The 14,883-nt window shown below is 41.1% G+C and overlaps 1 protein-coding gene across 1 annotated transcript in view; it reads left to right on the top strand.

The window, feature by feature from the left end:
• Positions 1-14,883, top strand: part of DYM (dymeclin) — a 207,783-nt gene that overhangs the window by 32,458 nt on the left and 160,442 nt on the right. Inside the window, exons 9-10 of the mRNA XM_085043464.1 lie at positions 9,897-10,022; positions 12,432-12,574. Of these exons, the coding sequence (XP_084899590.1) occupies positions 9,897-10,022; positions 12,432-12,574 (269 nt within the window). The remainder of the gene's footprint in view (positions 1-9,896; positions 10,023-12,431; positions 12,575-14,883) is intronic.

Raw genomic sequence — 14,883 nt, 5'->3', positions numbered from 1 at the left:
TACCTCCCTCTCCGTGGTTGGATATCACTACTGATTCTTGCCCTGTTATGTTTCAAGGGAGTAGTTAATTTCTGTCTTCAGCTGGAATGAATCAAGACAATTGCAAACCTAGCATGTGAATTTTGGGAGGGAATATATTGAGTGGAATACGGGAAATACTCAAACTTGTAATTATTCCTGTGTCAGGACTTAGGATCACCTGCTAGAGAACAGACAGCTTTGGCAGCTTGCAGTGGCTTTGTAACAGAGTGTTTGTCTGTAAAGCTGCTATTAAAGATGAATTTTTGTTCTGACAAACCATTAAAATCTCCATGCTGAGCTGGTCTTCCAAGTGTCATTCAAAATAGCAAAGATTTTGTTAGGAGCATTCAATGGCCTTAACAGAGGATTGTGACAATTAGTATGTCCCTAGGGTTCTGTAGATGGAGTTTGGTAAAGGAGCAGATACAGCTGGCAGCTGCTGCCTGAATATATGCTGCCTGTCTGCACCCCAGTTTATTCTTCTATTTTTCTCCTTCACCGAAACCATAACATTATTTTTAAAGCATGGAAACCATCTCCATGTTCAGAATGAAGGAACAGAGGGTATCTGTGCAACTGTCTTGTACTCCTTGCTTTTGAACTTGTTCTGAATGTCACACCAGGTGCTTGGGATACCTGTGTGTCATATTTTGCAGGCAGGTATGTAATTGTTCCAGGCTGGGTGAAGAGCTGAGGAGAAGGATTTTGGTGTATCTCATGGGTGACAACCTGGCCATGCCCCAGCCATGTGCACTGGGACCCTGAAATCCCCCATGCCCTGGCTGATCCCCAGTGTGAGCAGCAGGGAGGGGAGGATTCTGCCCCTCTGCCCCTATGCTCAGGTGAGAGCTCAGCTGCAGAGCTGCCCCAGCCCTGGGAACAACAGCACAAGGAGCTGGAGATGCTGCAGCCAGGCCAGAGGAGGCACGGAGATGCTGCCAGGGCTGGAGCAACTCTGCTCTGGAGCCAGGCAGGGAGAGCTGGGGGTGTTCAGCTGGACAGGAGAAGCTCCAGGGAGAGCTCAGAGCTCCTGCCAGGGCCTAAAGGGGCTCCAGGAGAGCTGCAGAGGGACTGGGGACAAGGCATGGAGGGACAGGACACAGGGAATGGCTTCCCAGTGCCAGAGGGCAGGGAGAGATGGGATCTTGGGAAGGAATTGCTGTCTGTGAGGGTGGTGAGGCCCTGGCACAGGGTGCCCAGAGAAGCTGTGGCTGCCCCTGGATCCCTGGCAGTGTCCAAGGCCAGGTAGGACTTTGGGGCTTGGAGCAGCCTGGGATAGTGGAAGGTGTCCCTTCCCATGGCAGGGGCTGCAACAAGATGAGCTTTAAGGTCCCTTTCCACCCAATCCATTCTGTGATTCTAAATGTAAGAGTTTAGGCTTGGCAGGGACACTGAATTTAGGAAGGCTCCAGTATTTTCCTGAGTGTGGGCAGAGGTTCTCACCTCTGAGCTTGCTCTGGTTATGAGCCTTGGCAGAATAAGCTCATTTCTGTGTACCAAACAACCTACAGCATACTTGGAAATTGCAGGTAGTCTGTATTTCTCAGAATTAATAAGGAAGGTGTGGGATGGGAAAGAAGATAAATGTCAAATCTCTGTCCCTTATAATGAACCATAAGAGTTGTTATTTGTTGGGAAAAGCTGCAGAGAATTTCTGGGAGCCAGAGTATTTCTGAGAATGTCTCAGTTTATTACAGGGACTTTAAGAAAGTCTTTCTCAAAGTTACTTTGTATTGGAAAAGACCAAATGTGTATTAAGGCATAAATAGGTTGCAGTAGGGACTCTGGGACTCTACAGCATTGTGGTGTTGTGTCTCACAGTTATTAAAAATATCTTGAATTACCTTTTTGAAAAAGAGGCTGCGCTGCATTGTACAAAATGCCAGGGATAAAGGTTTCAAGTTTAATTTTATAGAAAATACAGTATTACTGCTTTTCAACAATTAGACTTGTGCAGCCCCTTATAACACTTGTGTTACCATATGTTGATGTTTGATTTATGGTTCCCTTGGGTGTGCTATGGATACTCTGCTTTTTCTTTGGTTTTGCTAATGTTAGCACTTAAGAGTGTACACTAATGATTAGAACTGCATAGTCTGCAAAAAGATACAATGTTAGTATTTAATTGTATGACTTTTATGTAGAAACTATTGCTAACATTTTGTTGCAGGATGGAGATCCCAAAGCTTTAAATTATAAAGGCTTCTTTCAGCAGCTTTTTAAGAGCTGGTATCCACAGCTGAACATCTGGTTGTTATCAGTGCATTTTCACTTCATTAAAAACTATAAATGCATGTGGAGGAAAAATGAAATACTGTGATCTAGTTACATCACCCCAAAGTAGCACCCTGTGGTGCCAGTACAAGTTAGTTGATATTTCTATTACATTCCATTATTTTCTTTAGGTTATGGTTGTTTTAGGGTTCAGTCTTAGTTGTTTGCAAATTTAAATGTTGACAATATTTTGACTCATTTAGGGATGCTTGCCGCATTTTATGGGAGCTTAAAAGTCAAATGTAAAAGGAAGAAAGGAAATGCAATTGATTATAAAGCTCTACAGAATCACTGCAGTGTAGGAAAGGTGCCATTTACAGATGACGAGAAATGGTCAGGCTTTTTTTCTTGCCAGTTGTGAGCAGCAAAGAGATTAAGAAATGTTATCTGTTCTAGTTCAGGAGTGTCATATTTTAATTATTTTTGTTACTTTCAAAGGAATAGGTTAGAATGGTGCTTTTTAGAAAGAGTATGTTCAAGGAATTTTTATCAAGATTTTAGTAGTTCCACTATTTGGAAAGCTATGTGACTTTTGCATTTTTGGCAACTTTGTCTAATCATCAAAGGCAAACTTCCATCTGTTGAAACTGAAGTTGAAGGTAGTGAAAACACCCAAACTGAGAGAGATTTGTGTTGCTTCACTTTGAAGCGCCTCAAAGTTTAAGACTATTGTGCTCTGTTTAGGAGGGATCTGATTAATATAAAGAGAGTTTTATTTGCTGCTACACTTTGGGGTGGTGCAGCAAATAAAACATACTTATGTATTTGGAAGATTTTCTTAATCAGTCATGTCCTTGTTTCTGATGGTAGATGGGTGATGTTTTAAGTGTTTAAAGATCCTGAGTAGGAGAACCTGTATCTGTATCACAGATTCTTACTCTGTTCTAGTTTAGTTTTTATTTTAGACTTAGATCAGTATTTCTCTATGACCTGTCTGTTCACTAGGTGAGCTTTAACTTGTAACAAACTTCCTCACCCCAGAGCATAGTATCAGAGGTCTGTACAGTTTTTTTATACACTGTGCTGTGTATCAAATTCCTAATAATCTGCTTTCTGATATGGTTTTCAGCCCTGTTTTCACAAAAGATGATGGGTGTTGAAAAACACCTAGTTGCAGGTATTGGGTTTTGACAGAAAGGACACAGAGAGACTGTGGAGTGTGTCTGTGTTTCACTTAGGCTGCATGACTGAAATGCAGGATGTGATTCCTGTGGTCTTGCTCTGTGTAGAACTCTCTGATGGTCAAATGGAGCTGTTTGATCACCTGGGTCATCATTTCTGTGGCTGCCTCCTTTCTGGGGGTTGGAAGCTACACCTGGGAGTTGTTGCAGCTATCCATTTTTATGGGAACTTGGGCTGCTCTCTTGTGTTCTGTTGTTTGAAAAGTAATGTATTTTAATTAGTTTTAGTGGATATTAGTAACAAGACTAGGTGGTTTGAAAGGTAAATACAGAATAATACAGCTTCTCTGGACAGCATTTAGAAGTCCAGAACTTCTTCTAGTATTTTTAATCTGCAGAGAGAAGAAATAAATGTCAGTGAGGTGAAAAGGTACACAGTCACATAGTCTCAGATGGTTTAGGAACAGGTCTGGGAATAAAGGCTCTTGAGTCCACCTGTCATGTTAATCCTTTAGATAATACCTTAGAGAATTTCCATATTGTTCATGCTTCATTGACTGGAGACCCTCTGCTCTGGAGCCAGGCTGGGAGAGCTGGGGCTGTTCAGCTGGACAAGAGAAGCTCCAGGGAGAGCTCAGAGCTCCTGCCAGGGCCTAAAGGGGCTCCAGGAGAGCTGCAGAGGGACTGGGGACAAGGCATGGAGGGACAGGACACAGGGAATGGCTTCCCAGTGCCAGAGGGCAGGGAGAGATGGGATCTTGGGAAGGAATTGCTGTCTGTGAGGGTGGTGAGGCCCTGGCACAGGGTGCCCAGAGAAGCTGTGGCTGCCCCTGGATCCCTGGCAGTGTCCAAGGGCAGGCTGGACAGGGCTTGGAGCAGCCTGGGATAGTGGAAGGTGTCCCTGCCCATGTCAGGGGGTGGAATGCGATTATTTTTAAGGTCTTGCCAACCCAAACAATTCTGGGATTTTTTTTGATTTCTCACCCTATTCTTCTCCCAGTTGAGAATACCCATTGTGGGGGAGACACAGTATGAAATGTCAGAGATGCTTTCTACTTCCAGTTGGTGTTTGCTGAGTGCCCCTTGGGACATCTCCCAAATGTTTGGAGTCAGCTGTAATGAGTGTAGAGCATTATCAGCTGCCACAGTGCGTATGTGCCATCAGTGAGTGTAAAATTAGGAATGATTCCAAGAGGAAAGATTATGTTCTCTTTGAGTTGTTGTACTTGTATCCTGAGACTGATAGCTAGATATTGTACTTGCTTTTCAGTTTTCAAAACTGATCCTATTCTCTGTGGTGACTCCTCTTTCACCTTTCTGGTGGGCCCTCAGGAAGCAGGGAAATGAAACCTGGTTCCTGTATGATTTGAGACTTTTTGTATGAATCAGCCCTTTTGGCAACTCTCCTAAATTAGAAAATGGGTTACCTTTTAACCTTTTAATACTTGGAGTAGACAGCTCTGGCTGGGTGAAAGTTCAGGAAAATATTTGAACAGGGAGGGGGCTTGGTCTAGGGGTTGGAATTGAAATTCAGAGTTTGGTTTCTGACTGTTCAGGCTTTTTTGCTCTATAGGTGTGAAGTCATTTATGAGCTCTCAGCCTCTGTGTGCTGATATAGAAATAGCTGCATTTCACTGAGTAATTAAAGTGTTTACAACAGCATATGCCTTCAGAGTGTTAATTGGAGTTCCTAGCTGAGATTTTCCTCTATGGTGCCTCTGTGCTTCACCTTGGTTCCTCTGCCACAGACCTCTCTCTCTCAGGCAGGGAACAAAGCTGAATGATTGGGAGCACAGAAAGCACTTGTGAGCTGTGCTTGGCCTTGGAGAGAAGCCAGCAGCAGCAGGATGGTGACGCATAGGTAGATTGTTGAAGTTGTTGGTAGGTGATGCTGATAGGAGGTCATCCACATGGCTTTGAATGGGTAAAGCACATGCCGGGGTACAGAGGAGCTGCAGGTTTAACAGAACCATAGTTGTTGGTCTGTGTAGGGCAATTGCATAATTTGGTAGCTTTAGGCTAAGGCTGGATGGGGCTTGGAGTAACCTGGTTTAGAGGCAGGTGTTCCTGTCCATGTCAGGGGGTGGAACTGGACGAGCTATAAAGTCCCTTCTAACACAAACTAGTCTAGGATTCGATGATTCTAATTTACAACTTTGCCACCAAAGTTAATAAATAAAGTAAATATACAGAATTGTGTTTCTTGGTGGAAGACCAGAAGTGATATTCCCTTCAGTCCATATCCTGGAAGAATTAGGTACTGCACCAATTTCTCCTGAAACAGTACTACTCTAAGTCTAATTGCAGTGCTGCTTTAAAGTAGTACTGCCAGGGGTATGGAGGCTCAGAGGAGCCCCATATCTCTGTTACCTACCTGACAAAGCAGATAAAGATGGACCATGGTGCTGACTTAGTAGAATTTATTTCCCAGAGGTTGTGGGCTCTCCATCCCTGGCACTGTCCAACGCCAGGCTGGACAGGTCTTGGAGCAACCTGGCTTAGTGGAAGCTGTCCCTGCCCATGGCAGGGGGTGTAACTGGATGGGCTGTAAGGTCCCTCTTAACCCAAACCGTTCAGTGATTCTAATTTTTGTCTTTTGGTTTAATGAGTTGTCATCTAAAGATTACTATAATTGGAACATCTGCTTGGTTGTTTGATTTAAAGTTTTCATTGAAATGATCTGGAATCATTTGCTTTTGGAAGGAATCCATTGATGTATCAGTTGTGCATTGAAATGTAGACACTAAACACATTAAATACATGCACACATTTGTTACGCTAGTATCAGGAAATCTTGCATTTTTAAGCTCTTTGTTCTAGGAAGGATCCATTATTTAACACAATCTCAGATAGATATGATATTATGTGTCTTTTCTTCAGAGAGTTCATGTTTATGTATAAGATTTGTTGCCAGAAATCCTTTCTAACTTGGGTGTCACATCCAAGAACCTGGACCTGCTCTGTCTGATCCAAGGATGTCACTGTATAAGAGGTGTGATACCAGGAGGACAGCTGCCTGTGATAAGAGGTGAACCAAAATGCAGGAGAGAAATGATTGCCATGATTTCTAGACTTCAGTCTATCTCAGATTCGATAGTATCTGCTGGCTTGTCTACCTGATATGGGAATATATCTCCCTGTGAAAAGGAGAGACAGAGAAAAATATGAAAAATGTGAGAATAACTAATGAATTCGAAAAAGAGAGAATACAAAAGGAGAAAAAGAAAAGGCCTCGGCATGTTTTGGTACATTTCTTTATGAAGTCCATTTATGCAGAACATGAGGTCTGTCTGTGGACCAATATTTTATTTGTTTTGTAAGACACATGAGAAGGAAAAAAAATGCTACAGAAGCTCAAAACAACACACAGTTATTCTGGCTTTCTGAAATAAGTAGCTACATGTAATTGATACACGAGTTCATTATTTCTAGTTTCCTCCTTATCTGCAAACACACTTTTCAGGGGAAGTTGGAGATCAGCATAAATTCCATGTAAAGTCATTCTATATGACCAATAGCTTTGAATAAAAAAAAAAAAAAAATCAAAACCAAGACCCCCTCTTCTACAGTCTCTCAATATAAATAAACAGGATTTTCTTTGAAGTTAAAAGAGGTTCCTGGCAGTTCTTGTGACCCTTTAGAAATGCTTAAGTTTCAGAAAACCGTACGTTTGACCCTTGCTGAAGAAAATAATTTTGCACTGAAGCTTTATCCCTGTGCTGATAAATTAAGGGTGACTGGACCTGAGGGGTTACCCCAGATATCAGGACCCTGGTTGTGTTTATGTCAGAGCAGATTTAATTTGAACAGATTCTACAGGTCTGAGTGTTTCTACAATTAAATGTTCCCTATCTGGGTTTTGAATGGACAGAAAATGAGAGTAACTCACTAAGTGGGACAGCATGAATTTACCTTTCTGTTTGGCTTTTTTTTTTGCAGAGTTGTATAAGGATATTGAAAGCAGATTTTTTTCCCCACAAAGTGTGCTTAATACATTACAGTAACCTCTTTGTTTAGTGTTTTTATGCTGGTTCTTATCAAAACAGAATTTGCTATTCCACTTGTATGGGTTATCCTAAATATAAAAGAATGAATAATTGAAATGGAGAAAAAGTGTACTAAACCCCAAAATTTGTTTCCTCTCTGCTTAGTGACCCAATGCATGTTGTAGTATGGCATGAAGTTATTTTCATTCGTCACCCTGGGGTAGGAGGCATTGTTCTTGTATTCTCATCCTTTGTCATAATGATAAGTTTCTAAATTTTTTTTTTAAATATCAAAAAATTATTTCTCCAAACTATTTTTCTTACTTTGATAGAAAAACACTTCCTAATTTTTTTTTTTTTGCTGGTGGCTGAAGCTTTGGTAATTGATGTGTATATATATAAATATATATGTCCCCCTTGCTTTCCTTGGGATGCATGAGGGTGGTGGATTGCACAGCACCCCTGGTTTGGAGAGGGAGCAGATGTTGTTCCTGGTGCAGCCTTGCTTCTGGCTGAAGTGAATTTGCAGTGGAACCAGATCAGAGCGTAACCTCTGGCCTGATCTAATTATCAGTATTTACACTGGCGAACTTCCTCAGGAGTGGGCAAAAAGTCAGGTAACTTGCAGAAAGTAAAAATAATTTGTAAGGACATAATGATTTTCAGAGAGAATGTTACTTAAGCAGTATGTCTCTTTCTTACCCATAACTTCAAATGTTTGGGGTTCAAATACTCAAATCAGGTGAGAGAAAATAAAAACCAGTGAATTTGCACAACCTTCACTTCTAAAAACACTTTTTTTTATTAGTGATGGTGCAGTTCTGTGGATTGTGATCCAGGAAACAATGATTTCAGTTTGCTATTGACTTTGAGGAAATAACTGCACTTTCTGCGCAGAAACTCTGGCCTGGAGCTGCTGCAGCAGAGCTTAACTTAAGCTGTCTGTGCATTGTGATGCATGGAATTCTTCTTTTCACACTTCACAGCAGTGCATGTTATTTACAGTATATAAACTGTTATTTACTTGAGAATATAAAACTATTTGAATGTGTTAAAAATCGGACTGATTTCTTCTAAATAAAATCCTGTCTGGTTCAGTGAGGACCACACCAGCTCTAATTGTGAGACTAGTAAAAATCTAGTATTTCCTGGGGTTAACTTATTTTATTTCGGGAGATTGTACTGTAATTTTCAAGTCATCATTTGAAAGAACACTTAGTTTTATGCTTATACCTCTTCTAACTGTTGAGAATAAAATTTTTGGAAGGTGACATTGTAACAAAGAAAAATTTAGCACTACTGATTGAACATCATCGATGCTGATTTGTTCTCTGGTGTTTTGATTTTTTAAAAATCTTGAATAGACATACTATTAAATATTTGCATCTGACAATAATAAATAGATTCTGAATTTCCAGTTGGTCCCAGGTCAAGAAATCTTGGGAATTCTTGCAGGGAAACTTGGCAATACTGGATTGTGAGGCATACTGAAGAAAAAAAATTAAATAGTGACAGTGGGAGAAACATTAAAAGGACTTGTAACAATAATAATACTTACTAACAATATTTCTAATGAACTACAGGATGGTGCTGTTGCACAAGTATCTCCTTTTGGAGAACGCAAAAATGATCTTTGTTTGAAAGCAAGAATGATGCTTGTTTGTGTCCAAGTTACTTCATTGTGTTTTAAAAGGTTTCTTGCAGTCTGCAATTTGTTGCTGATTAAGGAGGCAAATGCCATTTTTCTCTCACTTTTAAAAACAAGATTTTTAACAAAGTCATTATAGGCAGAGGTGGGAACAGAAAGCACAGGATATTTTTAATAGTATGCCTGTCATCCACTCTGCTGCACAGCCTTTCCTAATCAGCCTGAGCTAAATGAACTTTGCTGAACTGTCTGTTGTCAGTACTTAAGCACTGCAGCTCATTCTTTGTGATTGTGTGTAATATCTTGAAACTTTCTACTTCCCTGTTACCTTAAAAATACCATTTAAAACTGAACAATGTATGTGGTGTCCTGATACCCTGAGAATTTTGTACACTTGAACTGGCATTTGTAAATTACATTGCTTTTGCAGGGATCCACTTCTCCTGGCAGATGGAGCTGTGTTGGGCTAGCTGGACGTTGATTCCCACACTTAGCATGATGTTTTTGTGGCAATTTTAACAGTAAAAAGGACACACTTCTGAGAGATACTTTTTATTTTTAAGAAGTATAGTCGATCAATTGCAACTTGAATGCTATGAGCAATACCTCTTTTTGCATTAGTTTGTCCTTTGGCATATGAAAAAAAATCTTATTTCTGAGAAAAACAACCTATTTTTGGTATGAAATGATTCTGGGCTTCTTGAATTTGTTGTTTACATGTTCCCAATTGAAACGCTCTGTGCTACACAGTGTATAACTTCAGGTGAAGCTACCAAATATTCTTGGAAATCAGCTTGTAAACAACCCAGTAGATTAATCTCTGTAATTTTTCCCTGTTTTCTGCAGAGATATTACATACAGCATTTCTCTGGAAGCCGTGACAACACTCATTGTGTTCCTCTCCTGCCAATTATTCCACAAAGAAATTCTGCGAGAGAGCATCATCCACAGATACTTGATGCATGGTCGATGGTATGTCCTGCTCTGGGGCTCTGCCTAAGGGCAAAGCAAATGCTGCTGGTCACTTGTTTAGGTTGTTTGTACCTGAAAACAGAAGGCAGAAAAATGTTACATTGGTAGAAAATTTCTTCTGCTCAAAAGAAAAGAGAACGTAAAAGCAAACATCAGTAAAGGCTCTTGGAGGGTTTCAGGTATAAATCTCACAGCTCAGACTTCAGTAAAAGTATTTTGGAAATAATTTTTATATTTTGAGGGTACTTTCATTAACTTAAAAATGTGTTTACTTTTCTGGATGTTTTTTTGATTCAGCATGAGTCTTGTAGCACTGCAGAGAACCCAGGTTCCTCAGAAATGCTAGAGCTTTCTTGCCATCCAGATAAGTAGCAGTCCTTGGAAAGATGAAGACACTGAGTGCTACACTGAGCTGAAGGGAACACTTAGCAGGCGGTAAACTTGGTTGCATGAGTAATACCACTTGTTCTGGCAAGTTGGTGGTTGTGTTCAAGTGCCTTTTCACGGTGACTTACATGCATTTTAGTCAGGCTCCCATTCATCCTCTTTCAACTTCAAGTTCCATTTGGGCAGATTTTTCATAAATGTATTTATTGTTTGGTTTCCTGAAGTTTCTGCTAGATGTAAGGGACAGATACTGCTCTGATGTGCAGGGAAAGGAGGGAGGCTCACCTTGAAGCACAGGACAGACTTCAGCCTGAAACAGCAGCAGAATAGAGCCAGAGCCTCAGGATGTGTGGGGTGTCCTGGTACTTCAGTCTCTGAACTGAAGGAATTGAGCATTTGGGAGAAAATGGGGAATGTGGGGAAAGAGTTAGTATGTGGTCCAAGTGGTTTGATTTGCGCATAGGAGGTGCCTGGCCTCTGGAGGGAGATGTGGGAATTTGATGCCTAGGAGTCTAGAGCAATGTGAGCAGGGGGAGAGGTGCTGGTGTGACGTCCCACCCCTAAGGAGAAGGGAGCATGCAGGATTTTGGATGCTCATGATCAAAAGGAGCAACAAAAATCAGAGGATCTGCGAAGTTTTATTAGTAAATTACACACTTGGCAGGGAAATTGGTGTGTTTGTCGCTGATATCCCAGTGTAAGCACAGTGGGGTTTGGATAAAGGGGTGTGGTGAAAAGGGAGAAAGAGAGGAGACAGAGAGAGAATTGGATCAAAGAAGGGGGAGAAAGAAAGGAAGGAAGGAAGGAAGAGAGAGATGACCAGTCCTGGCTGCAGTGTCGATCCAGCTGATGGGATGTCCATATTCCTGAGGCCCTGGGCTCTGTGGGGCACCTTTGTGGGGCACCTTTGTGGGGCACCTCTTCAGTCTTCCCCTCCCTGGAGAGAAGTTTCTCACTTCTTGTGCAAATCAGTTCTCATGCACAGTTGGTTCTTTCAGACCTTTCTGGAAATGGGTTGGAGGCTTTGGGGTCTTGGATAGTCTTGTTCCTCCCTACAGTCTGTGGTCCTTCTCAGCCTCCTCCCTACACCTGCACTGAAGAGGGTTGTGCTTTTCTGCAGGAGCCACAACCAGGAGGTTTGTCCCAGAAAATGCTGCCCTTCCTCCTTATGGTCTCTTCTCCAGCCACATCCTGGTCTTTCTCATCTGTGTTTTTACCAACAACCCTTGGCTGTTATTCCCAAAAATCCTTGGTTGGCTCCAGGGCCATCCAGCTATCAGTGTTTGGGACACACACATCAGCCCCTCACCTTCTGGGCTTTTACGGGTGGCTATAGGGTTCATCCTAACACAGCTCCTGTCTTTTCAGCTCTAAATCAGATTGGAATAGCAACAAGCTGTTTGCTTCTGTGGAAATCCTACTCCATTTCGGAAATACTGTAACCTTTTAGTTAAACCAAACAAATTCTGCAGGCATTTGTCAAATTCACTGATGTGGGGTTGATTGTTTTACTGGTTTTTGCAAATTCATAGAATTGTAGAATCCTCAAGGTGTGAAAAGGTGTTTAAGATTGATTCTGAGCTGCACACATTGACAAAAATATTGTGGATGTAGAAAAATGCTGTTGTTACCTGTTCTGTTACCAAAGCATCGAGTAAAAACTGAACAAATAGAATATATTTTTCCATTGCATAAATATTTTTCCCATTTTGTTTTCAGGTAAGTGAATTCAATGACTACAAACGAAATGGTTTATTTAAAAGTAGTATTGAAAAAACAAAAACCAAAGGGCAATTTCCATGATCCTGCTGTGGAAGATGCTCCTGCAAACCCCTTCTGAAGTCTGAGCAGCTTTGCATGGGCAAGACTTTGGTATCCTTTCCCTTTCCAGTCTGGTCAGCACTGGGAGAATTACTGACCATCTTTAATGCCAAACACCAACCTTTGCACCCTACTTGGACTTTGTTGTTTCAATTTTTGTGAGCTGTGAGTCAACTAAAGCTGTTTTTTCTTTCTTTCCAGTCTTGCATACACCAGCAGACTTGTGAAAACTTTGCTGTATAATTTCATTAGACAAGAGAGAAGCCCTCCTCCAGGGACCCATGTCTTTCAGCAGCAAACAGATGGAGGAGGACTGCTCTATGGAATTGCATCTGGGGTGGCAAGTAAGTCTGATTTTCTATAAATTGTATTTCAGACCATATGAAGTATTGCCTTCTGTGTGCCCTCTCTTGCAGACACACCTGTAGCCCATTTCTTTTTCAGCAAGTGATATCAATGTAGAAAAGCTGTCCACAGGCCTGCTTGGGTTGGCCTGTATGGCCCATCTTGAGAAGTGTTAGAGTCTGAAGCAATTATACCTGCAGGACAGCAGATGGTAAAAGTATCACCTAGTCCCTGTTTTTTTTTTACTGACACATTCAAAAACCCTCAACCAACCAAGCAGTGCCCTGTTTGATGAATCACATACTTCAAGTTACTTGAAATGTTGTAAGAAACAGTTTTATGTGAGTGTTTTATTCTTTACAATTACTCTGTAGATATGGTGACCTGCTCTGCGGCTCTGCTTGGGCAAAAAGTTGGGATAGGTGGTCTCAAGGGGTCCCTCCCAGAACGGTTCTTTGATGTAAGGGAGCAATCTCGATAGGAATTTTTGTAACATATTGTAGCAATTGCCTTTCCCAGTAAGTTGACTAATGTTTTTTCCTGATTAGTATGACTAGATTCTGACCTTTCCCGGGTAGACTGTTTGCTGTAGAGAAACATTGCCTGAAGAATAGCAAAGACTTGATGCCATTTGTTGTTCAGAAAAAGGTTTCTCTTTCTTGTTATACTATATACTCTGTTTTGGTTGGTGGCTGCTCCCTTCCCCACACCAGATGTGTTTTACTGGTATATAAAAATCTGTCCTAGAGGTTTTTTCTTTTCCACCAAATAAGAATAAAACATAATACAGTGTGAACAGCACAGGCAGATGTTATTTTCCTTCTCCCTGATAAACTAAGGAACACTTTGCAAGTCAGTTGCTGTTAAAACCGATACTATTTATTTAGCTCTTTTGTGAAATCCATTCACTGGCAGCCTCCTGAGGGAATATTAAAGTTCAGGCCGCAAGGGGTCTGCCAGAATTTGCAGTCGGAGGCAGTGCCCGCGTCTCTCCTCGCGGCGGCAGTAAAAGCGCACGGCTGCTGCGCGCAGCTCCTCTGCGCTCCGGTCGCACCCGCCGGGGCCGCGCCTGGGCTGCGTCCCGAACGTAAATTCAGCACGAAGTAGTGGTTTGGTTTGCAGTTCACTTAAACACACCCAGATTAATTAAATTGTTCCTTACAATGTTTTATTCGAGAGCCCCATCAGGTGTATTCTTTTCCTTCATTTAAATTGCAAGAGAAAACTGCTCTTAACATTTTTTTCTAGAGCACTTTTCGGTATCTGGTTTGTAGTTTTGCGGTTCTTACTGCATATTTTGATACCTGCTGTTACCTGAATAATTGCTGTTATTTATGTTATTATTAGTTCTGATCTCTCTTGTGTCTTTCTCCCTCAGTGCTGCCACAGGCAAAGCATTTCTTCCTCCCTTCTGGTTATTTGACTGATTTGTAAATTCGTCCATATTGCCATCACTCCAGCCTCTCTCTGTAACACTTCTCACATCATATCTCCCATGACTTTTTACTTGCTGTATAGCAGGTTTCCATTTCTTAATGCAAACTCTTAAGGTTCCAGCCTACATCTGTTCTTGTCTCTTCCTACACTCCCACCTCCTTCACTCCTCTTGAACCATTCCCTTAGCAACTACCTTGGCATACGCCTACGCTTGTTTTCTTCCTTCTTTCATGAGTACCTGGAGTGCCATCTCTTTGCCCAGCAAATTAAGTGTCTTCATTTAAAGCTTTAAGAAGAGGAGCCTTTTAAAAGAGCTTTCTAATTTCCTGCCTGGGAAAGGGGAAAAAAGAAGTACTATATCCTGTTAGAAAATAGAAATGTTTTTCCTGTCTGTGCCCAGGCAGTTGATTGAAATTTTTTTAAATTATTTGCCTGTATATTATGTTGGACTATAGGTGGAACTTGGACACAGTAGGATTGTGGAGTAAACAGCATATTTGCTCATCTTATCTCTGAATGAAGTAAATTCTTTGGTTCATGTAGCATCAGGTACATGGATAGGGTGCAGCATAGATTAAAATGCAGTAACATGAGTTGACAGTCTGTTAGGGAACAGAATCAAGTTTTGAGCAATGAACATCTGTGGAAAACTTTGAAGTGATTTATGTATTATATTACTTTTATGTGTTTTGTAATTTTTACTTGATAGAGATTAAAAAAAGAATGGAAGAATTGAAAATTCACTTTTGTGTTGCTCAGTGCCATTTAAATACCACATAATTCTTCAAGTAAGTTTACTGAAGTAATCTAAATATAATCTACTTAGGATGAAAGGAGATAGGAGCCTGGTTTAAGAGAAATATTTTGAATA

This window comes from Lichenostomus cassidix, chromosome Z (assembly GCF_008360975.1).
Source record: "Lichenostomus cassidix isolate B80296 chromosome Z, HeHo_3.0, whole genome shotgun sequence".
NCBI classification, from domain to species: domain Eukaryota; kingdom Metazoa; phylum Chordata; class Aves; order Passeriformes; family Meliphagidae; genus Lichenostomus; species Lichenostomus cassidix.
Note: the sequence above shows the minus strand (reverse complement) of the source record. Positions and strands in the feature narration are given on the sequence as shown.